Source organism: Enhydra lutris, unplaced genomic scaffold (assembly GCF_002288905.1).
Source record: "Enhydra lutris kenyoni isolate GAN:26980312 unplaced genomic scaffold, ASM228890v2 scaffoldscaffold56, whole genome shotgun sequence".
Taxonomy (NCBI): Eukaryota; Metazoa; Chordata; class Mammalia; order Carnivora; family Mustelidae; genus Enhydra; species Enhydra lutris.
Window position 1 is genome coordinate 9697412 of NW_019154140.1, and position 8749 is coordinate 9706160.

General features: G+C 43.6%; 1 protein-coding gene across 1 annotated transcript in view; it reads right to left on the bottom strand.

Moving 5' to 3' along the window:
* Positions 1 to 1690: 1690 nt before the first annotated feature.
* Positions 1691 to 8749, bottom strand: part of LOC111157854 (chymotrypsin like elastase family member 1) — an 18228-nt gene continuing 11169 nt past the window's right edge. Inside the window, exons 7-8 of the mRNA XM_022519547.1 lie at positions 2603 to 2752; positions 1691 to 1838 (exon numbers count right to left, since the gene is read on the bottom strand). Of these exons, the coding sequence (XP_022375255.1) occupies positions 1821 to 1838; positions 2603 to 2752 (168 nt within the window). The 3' untranslated portion in view covers positions 1691 to 1820. The remainder of the gene's footprint in view (positions 1839 to 2602; positions 2753 to 8749) is intronic.

Consider the following 8749-nt stretch of genomic DNA (forward strand, 5'->3'; position numbering starts at 1 on the left):
TTTGAGGGGATAGCTGGAAATTAGGACACTGGGTTGGGAGGTGTCGTTTACTCACAGAATTTTACCATGCTGTAACCTTCCTCCAAGAGGGGAAGAGGGTCAAGATGACTTCCTGAGGAGTGGAGAGGGAAGCTGGAGGCCCTTGTATGCTGTTTCCCAGGCCATTCCCCGAAACAGACATACTGCACTCAGGGTCAGCTGTGTGACGGACATTGCTCCGTGTTGGGAAACCAAGGATAAATTAAAAAGAGAGAGAGAGAGAGATCTCTGACCTCAAGATACTTTAAGTCTGGAGGTGGAGAGAGGTTGGTAATCAAATGATTATAATATTATGTGCTTAAGGCATTTATAGAGATGGATACAAAATTGTCAGGTCCTAGGTCATTGGGGTTTATGCTGGATCTGAGCTGTGGGGATAGTCTAGAAGGGGCAGAGTGCAGAAAATGGAAAGACTTGATGTTGGATGGGAAGAAGAAGGGAGAAGCCCAGGGGATGATGGTACTGTGGGAAACTGAGAGATGGTCATGATAATAAGTCTGTAACTAGCAGAAGGGGGCCAACACTTGCGTCACTCTCCGCAGTCCACAGCGTCCTTAGCAATGCAGGCCAGCCACTGCCTCCTAAGAAACCCTCTTCTGTGCCAATCTCTTAGGAACTGAAATCAGTGATCACCAAATCCTGTAGTTTTAAAGCAGGGACAATCTTTAGAAGTTAACTAGATGAGGAAACTAAGTCCCAGAAAAAGCTGGTAGACTTGCCCAGGATTACCCAGTTGCTCAGTGTTGGAACCGGGATGGGAATACAGGCATCCTGACCCAGCTTTTTACAGTGCAGATGCTGTTCCAGAGGCTTCTGCTGATGTCGCAGCCTACAAAGCCAGGACCGGTCTTAGCTAGTTTCTCCAGTTATGACATTAACTACCTATTTCTCTTGTCTGGTTCTCAGGGATCACTATGAACAGCTGCTTCTCATCTACTTGGCCTTCTTTCAGTTCCCTCCTCAGTCTATTGTAGACCACTCCAAAAGACTGAGTCCAAGCCAGAATCGGGCAGAATTATCAGCTTCCCAGTTCTCTGTGGTTTATAGAACCCCGGATCCGGTTGTCTATTTTAGTCCCAGCCTTGAAATGCTGACTCACACATAGTTGGAGGCCCTATATTGTTGTCTCTTCTTCCTTTTTGTTCTGCTCAACCTTTTCCTCTCTTTGTCCAGTATCTTCTTTTCTCCTTGTTTCTATTCTTGCCTCCGTCGTCTCCTTCGTAATTTGTCACTTTCTTTGTCAGCTGGTATCTGACCTACCACAGAGTCCTGTATTCCTATCTCTAGTGTATCCTGGAGCACCTGTTCTAGGCACTGAAGGGGGGAACAAAAGAAGGATGAGCCCACAGTCTGCCTGGGAGAGTCCGGGCGCATTTAGGGACTCACGAACATTTTGAAAGCACTCTGTGCCTTTGAATATAGCAAATACACGTGGAAGGGAGAGCAGAGGGGCAGATGGATAGATGCGTAGATCTGAACATAATGCAAAAAGGATAATGTAAAACCACTTCCACCTGGCTTCATTTGGGGCCTGGCAGAGGTGGCGGTAAATGAAAGAACCAGCACAGAAATGTGGTGGCATCAACTGTGGATCCTAGAACAACATTTCCTTTAGAGGGTTCTATCACAGATAAAAAGACTTAGGATGATCATGTATATTCAGTTTTATTTGCTTTTCTGTATCAGGCTTGCTGGTCTCTCATGTTTTTTCCTTGGTAGCCTCAAGTGCTACTATGGATCTAGGCATCATCCTGGGCAGGCTGTTGGATTCAGGAAGATGTTCAGTTGGAGGCAATGACCTGAAGGAAAAGTCGATATGCCCACAGTCAGTGACTTCTGCCCACCTCCCTTCTGTTTTCTTCCAGGACTCCTGGTTGAGTGTGGCCCTGCACTGGGTTTCTGGGGGAATTGGGAGAGGGGTGGGGAGGAAGGAGATTTCAGCCGTGTCGGGACAATTCACTGTTACAGGCCCATACCCAGCACTTAGTGGCAAGGACAGGCCTGGAAACGGTTGTTAATGAAAGTTCATGCCACAAGACTCCAGAGTGTGTTTGAAAGTTGGAGGGCATAGGTGGGATGGTGGTGAAGCTCTACCGTTAGGTCACTGGGTATGTAAAGTCTCACCTAACTGTCAGGCATTGTCTAGAGTGGTAAAACGTCTTGCTGAAGGGTAGAGCAACTTCTCATATTGCGCTCAGAAAGAGCGCAGGGGAGAATATGTCAGTGACCCTTCCATTGCCCAGTGGCCTGGGGGCCCTAGCTGCAGCCATTTTTCTCTTGGCTTTGACGTAGGACAGCACTGATACGTGCCTGGTTAAGATCTGCTGTTGTCACCATCTCGCCTTAAGTGATAAACACTTTGGTGAAGCCTGGTGGGTGTGTGGAGGGGAACCCAGGACGGCAGCATTATCGAGGGAAAGTGCACCACGGAGGCAAGGGAGAGGAGTAAACAAATGTGGTGAGGAAAATGATGGCCTCCCCTGGCCAGCTTCTGCTGCCCGACCCAGCCAGGGCAGGGATCTTCAGGTGACCCTGTTTCAAGCCGTCATGTGCAAAGACTCACTTTGTTCATCCAGGAGATGTAAGCAGAGACCCGTGTGAAGACTGTGGGCTTCCTGGAGACATTACAGCCCCGGCTGGACACAAAGCTGGTCACTCCATGGACAGCGTACTTGCCGTTCACTAAGCAATGGAGGGGGCCCCCAGAATCACCCTGCAGGGAGGAGAAGGAAGGGCCAAAAACTCCATTTTTAAATCTCTGAACCTTTGCTTTTGCTTATACCCCCTTTCCATTTCTGCTTGTTAAATCTGGGGCAGTTTTAAAGCTCCGATTCAAATCCCTACTTCCTTCACATCTCCACAATGCAGATGAAATCTCTTCTTCCTTGCAGAACAACCGTAGTACCTCTTCCTTTCTTTTGCTGCCCTCATGTCATGTTCTGCCTTGTAGTTTGGTTTCATAATTTGTTTCTACCTGCCACGCCTATCTATGAGATTCTTGAGACAGGAACTGTGTCTTACTGACACATTTCCTCTCTACAATGCTAGCATAGAACTTTGAACATCGAAAGCTCAATATCTTTTATTGACTTACATCGAACCTGGGAGTGGGGGGGGGTAGTAGAGTGTTGTAATGATTTTTTCATCCCCAGCATTTAGACCAATGGTTCTCATTAGACTTAGTGATTAGACGCAGGGTGGGTAGTCAACACATTAAACTAAACTGGGGTAGGGGAAAAAAACACTGGGGTAAAGAGGAATGAAAGTGACGTATTGGGTAGTGGTTACATGCTCAGGCTTAGAATCAGAGAAAATTGGGCTCATAGAGTATGACCTTGACACTTTCCTCCTTATTCAGCTCCCAGGCTGCCGGTTCTATAATTCCACACAGAAAATGGAAAGATATTTCTCCGGAAAATCTGACCAGCATAAAAAGGAATACCAGACGATACTGCCATTGGAGGTCCCCTGCCGCAGTGGCCTCACTAGATCACCCAACAGACCAGTTCACCATGGATGAATCCCACCGAAGTCTCAGAGCTACTGATCAGCTTTTTAGTACCCTCACTCTGAAATTAAGAGCAGATTGTGAAGAAGTACCAAGCATCTGAAGAAAGCCTCTAATGTACCAATGAAGTTCAAAATAAAGAGTTAAAGAAATAAAAAAATGAAGACAACCAAGATTTGCAGGTAAAAGGAAACAAGCAGTAAAAAACCATGATTAATATTGCATCCATGATACAAGAACAGCTTGCTAGTAAATAGTACATTCAAAAAACACAGCGTTTGGAAATTATTACTGTGATCATAGAAATGAAAGATCAGAGGGCTTAGAAGATAAAGTAGAACAAACAAAATATAGAGAGACCAGGAAAATAAGAGGACTATCTTAGGAGGTAAGTAGGTGAATAACAGAAATTCTAGAGAGACTACAACAACGGAGGGGAGGAAATCATCATTCAATTAATATTTTCAGGACCAAAGTTCTGGAGCTTCTAAAATGAGAAAACCCACCAAGTCTCTTTCACAATGAATGCAAATAAACCCACACCAAGACACAAAACACTGAGGTCAAGAGAGGATAATATAGGTCACTTACAAACTAGTGGACAGTGCAGGGCTGAGTTAGCGGTAAGTGGAGTATATGTTATGCAAATTAAAAAGACAGATATTAACTCCAGGGAAAACCAAGTTCTGCAGGAAATGAAAAGTAATTTTAGAACATAATATGGATGAGAGGTCAGGCATGAAAAAAGAGGTAATTTTGCCATTTGCGAGGACACGGATGGACCTAGAGGGACGTATGCTCAGTGAAACAAGTCAGAGAAAGATACATTGTGATCTCTCTTCTATGTGAAATCTAAACATAAAACAAAACCAGCTCATAGGTACAGAGGACAGATTGGTGGTAGCCAGAGGTGGGGCGGTGGGGGTGGGGGAAGAAATGCAAAAAAAAACCCCAAACTGCTTTCATTTTTCATGAACTCACTGAAGGATTTGCAACATCAAATAGTGTTTAAGACAAGAAAGAGAAATAGAGGAAAACATGCCTAGGGACCCATAATAAAACATATACTTGGGTGTGCCAAGCGTGTTTCTGGAAGAACAGAGACAGCTAAGAGCTTCTATTGACTCCATGAAGATATATATAATTCACTTATAAGGTGCTTTTGATCATAAAGCACTCTTCCAGAATGTGCCAACTATTAAAAAATGACAGCAGGCCCAAAATAAAGTCACTTATGCCAAGCTCTACCGAGACTTAATACCTAACCCAACTGTAGCTTCAGCTTCTCCCAGAAATGTGACCTTTAACCAGCCAACCTGGAATTTCTCAGTCAGCACTGGGAGGTAATCTGATAGACCTCCTAGGAGAGCAACCTTGCCTAAAACAAGGCATTCTTTGCTAATAATTTCCTTTTTCCATTCTCTCTTTGCCTTTAACACTTTTTGTTTCCTACAGCTTAATGAAATTCCTTTCTATTTTCTAGATGAGATGCTATCTGACTCATGAATCATTGAAGCCACTTTGATCTCTAAATTTATTCAGCTGAATTTTTGTTACGTAACAGATTTGCTGGCAGAGACCAGACCAAAGGATACTTCTTACAGCTCTGGGGACACCAAGAAACAGGTGTGGGTGGCATTTTGCGAACACTGAATTTACAGTCTTTCTCGCCATTTCCAAGGGCCATGGGTAAGTCCCCTTGTCAGTTCCATTATAATAAACTCTCATCAGATCTTTAAAAATGGGCATTTTTAAGTCTTTTATCATTTACGGAGTTACTGTTTTACTCAGATGATTTTACAAAAGCCTCCTGCAGATGTGTGCGTTTTTTTTTTTTGTTTTTTTTTTTTTTAATTTATTTGACAGGCAGAGATCACAAGTAGGCAGAGAGACAGGCAGAGCAAGAGAGGGGGAAGCAGGCTCCCCACTGAGCAGAGAGCCCAATGCGGGGCTCGATTCCAGGACCCTGAGATCATGACCTGAGCTGAAGGCAGAGGCTTTAACCCACTGAGCCACCCAGGTGCCCCTGCAGATGTGTTTTATCTTCAGAGAAATTCATGGAAAAGAATCTGGCAAGTACTCTAGAATACAGGTTTCTGATACTTTCAGATCAAGCAACTGAACTGGCTGAAAATTTCCAGGACTGATGGAAGAAATGGATTCAAGTAGGACGAATGTTAATTTCATGGGCCTGCGTGAATTGAGGCGGATAATTATAATTTGTCTGACTTCTTGTTTAAAACATGGCTGGTTCTCTAATGTTTTTTTTTTTCCAGATTTTAGGAAACTTTTTCTTCTTCTCTCTTCAGCTATCAACAATTTGTGAGCTATATCTTTGTAACCAAGATAAAACATTTGCTTTTTCTCCCTACCTGATCTCTCCAGAATTCAAAAACTCTCAAGTATTCTTTTCGTGACAATATATAGTTGACCCCTGAACAACATGGGGGTTAGGGACACTGACCGCCTCTCCCTGCATAGTTAAAAATGCCCTTGTAACTTTTTACTCCTCGAAAATGTAACTACAGGGGTGCCTAGGGTGGCTCAGTGGGTTAAGCGGCTGCCTTCAGCTCAGGTCATGATCCCAGGGTCCGGGTTTGAGACCTACATGGGGCTCCCTGCTCAGCGGGGAGCTTGCTTCTCCCTCTCCCTCTGCTGCTCCCCCTGCTTGTGCCCTCTCTCTCTCTGACAAATAAATAAATAAAACTTAAAAAAAAAGAGAGAAAATGTAACTATTAGTTGCTTACTACTGACCAAAAGCCTTACTGATAATATAAACAATTAACACATATCTTATTTTATATGTGTTCTATACTGTATTCTTATAGTAAAGAAAATGTTATTTAAAAATCATAAGGAAGAGAACACACTCTTATTGTTCTCTATTTTGTTCTCTATTTGTTCTCTATTGTTCTCTATTTATGGAAAAAGATCCCCATATAAGTGGACTCACACAGTTCAAACTCATGTTGTTCCCGGGGAACCGCAGTTAGTTATTTACAGCCGTTCAGTGAGAATCTGATCTCCTTGTATAACAAGATGCATTGGAAACACTGGTTATGTTACGAAAGCTCTGATTAGAATATCGTATTTGAGAAAGTTGTGCATAGACTCGGATATGATCAGACAGTTTCAAGGAACTAAGGTTGACTTTACAGACCCAATAAAGCCTCGTGGAAAAATTGACCTGGCACTTTGCTTACAAGGTTCCAGTAAAGCAGTCTTAAAAAGACCTTACATCGAAACTAATAGTATACTGTATGTTAATTAACTAGATCCAAATAAAGTTAAAATAAAGATTTAAAAAAAGACCTTATGTGGTCAATCACTATTCTTGCTGCACTTGTGTAAAGAATCAGGCAAAGTTTAAGGCAAATAAATTAGTTTTACTATAAAAAATGAAGATAATTGTAGAGAGAAGAAATTATGTTTACACTTTCATGTGTATTAGATTCTAATCCCGTTTGTTGTCTTTGAGGTTCTATTATATGCCCGTAAATTGGACTGGATCCTGAATTCTTCTAGTTTCCTAAAAAATCTGGCTATGACTCTTCAAACTAACACTTTGAATTTTCTCTCACTCTTCTGATTTAGAATCAATAAGAACAAAGACTGCCCTCCTCACCACCCAGAGGGCAGCCAGACTCCAGGGACTTAAACTTTGGATATGGATCTCACAGCTGGAGAGAAGGCCCCACCTGGTATCTGGTCCCACACAAATGTTAGAGACCTCCCAGTCAAAGTGACCAGGGACAGAAGTAGCTGACATCACAGTAGACTGCTTCCTCCCAAGCCGCCCAGATGAAGTCTTCATACTTTAACGAAATAGGAGGCCTTTTCTTCTTCCTTTTCTTTCCTTTACTCTGGTGCCGGCCTGGAAAGCTAACACCATCATCCACATTTCCTGGGCCATGGACAAGGGCGGGAGGTGGGTAATGCCTGGAACTTAGAACAACCTTTTACTTCAGGCTAAGAGAGGACCTAACTGTACCCTGGCTTGAATGGGCAAATGCAACAATCCCTGGGAATGCCTCTACCTAACAGGGGCACCTGCTCAAGGAGTGGTTTGTGCCCTGAGAGAATTTGTCCTTGTCCATGGTTGCTATCACCCTCCCTGGATCTACAAAGGACTAGATGGCTGGTCCACAGCCAGGAAGTGCCTTTTAGGCTATCCAAGTGTGCCAGTAGCTCGCCACAAATGAACTAAGACGCCTTATTGTACAGCTCCCCTGGATTTACATCATTGATTTGGAGGAAGAACTGAGTTAGAAAGGAATCATTGATATTCATGAGTTGGATTCCCATCCTTCGATAGGGCCCACTCCTCCCTGGGTAGGAGTAGAGGTACATCAGAATCTGATCATAAACCTTTCCTTAACTCTGGAAGATATGGTAGAATCCATTGCCAAGACAAGAGCTGTGCCACCAAGATCCTTAGACAGACTCTGGCCAGAGCTGTTCTCGATGGTAGGATAGTCCTTAATTATCCTTAGCTGAGCAAGGTGATGTCCATGCTCTGGTCAACACCAGTGCTGTACCTGCAGTAACACTTCTGGAGGAGTTGAGACTCACTCACATAAGATCACAGAGCAAGCCACTTGGCTTGAAAGGGTAACTCCTACGGTGGGGTCCCTCTTAGACTTCCTTGATTTTGATTGGCTTGGGTGTTGCAGACCAGGGCTCCAAAGTGCATTCCAAACATCAGGAATTAATCCTGCTTAGAGTAATCATCATAGTCTCCCTGGTCCATTGTTACTCTCTCAACAGCTCTAAATGCACGTTCACAGCCACTGACCACCTAGCAAAGGATTGCCCCAAACCAGAAACATCAAAAAAGGAATGAAGAGAATGAGCAATGTAAAGACCTTGAATCTGATGTCACGTGGCCTGTGATTATCACAGAGGTTAAGCCAAAAAACCCTCCTGACCTGTGAATAGACCAGGGCTCCAAAGTGCATTCCAAACATCAGGAATTAATCCTGCTTAGAGTAATCATCATAGTCTCCCTGGTCCATTGTTACTCTCTCAACAGCTCTAAATGCACGTTCACAGCCACTGACCACCTAGCAAAGGATTGCCCCAAACCAGAAACATCAAAAAAGGAATGAAGAGAATGAGCAATGTAAAGACCTTGAATCTGATGTCACGTGGCCTGTGATTATCACAGAGGTTAAGCCAAAAAACCCTCCTGACCTGTGAATA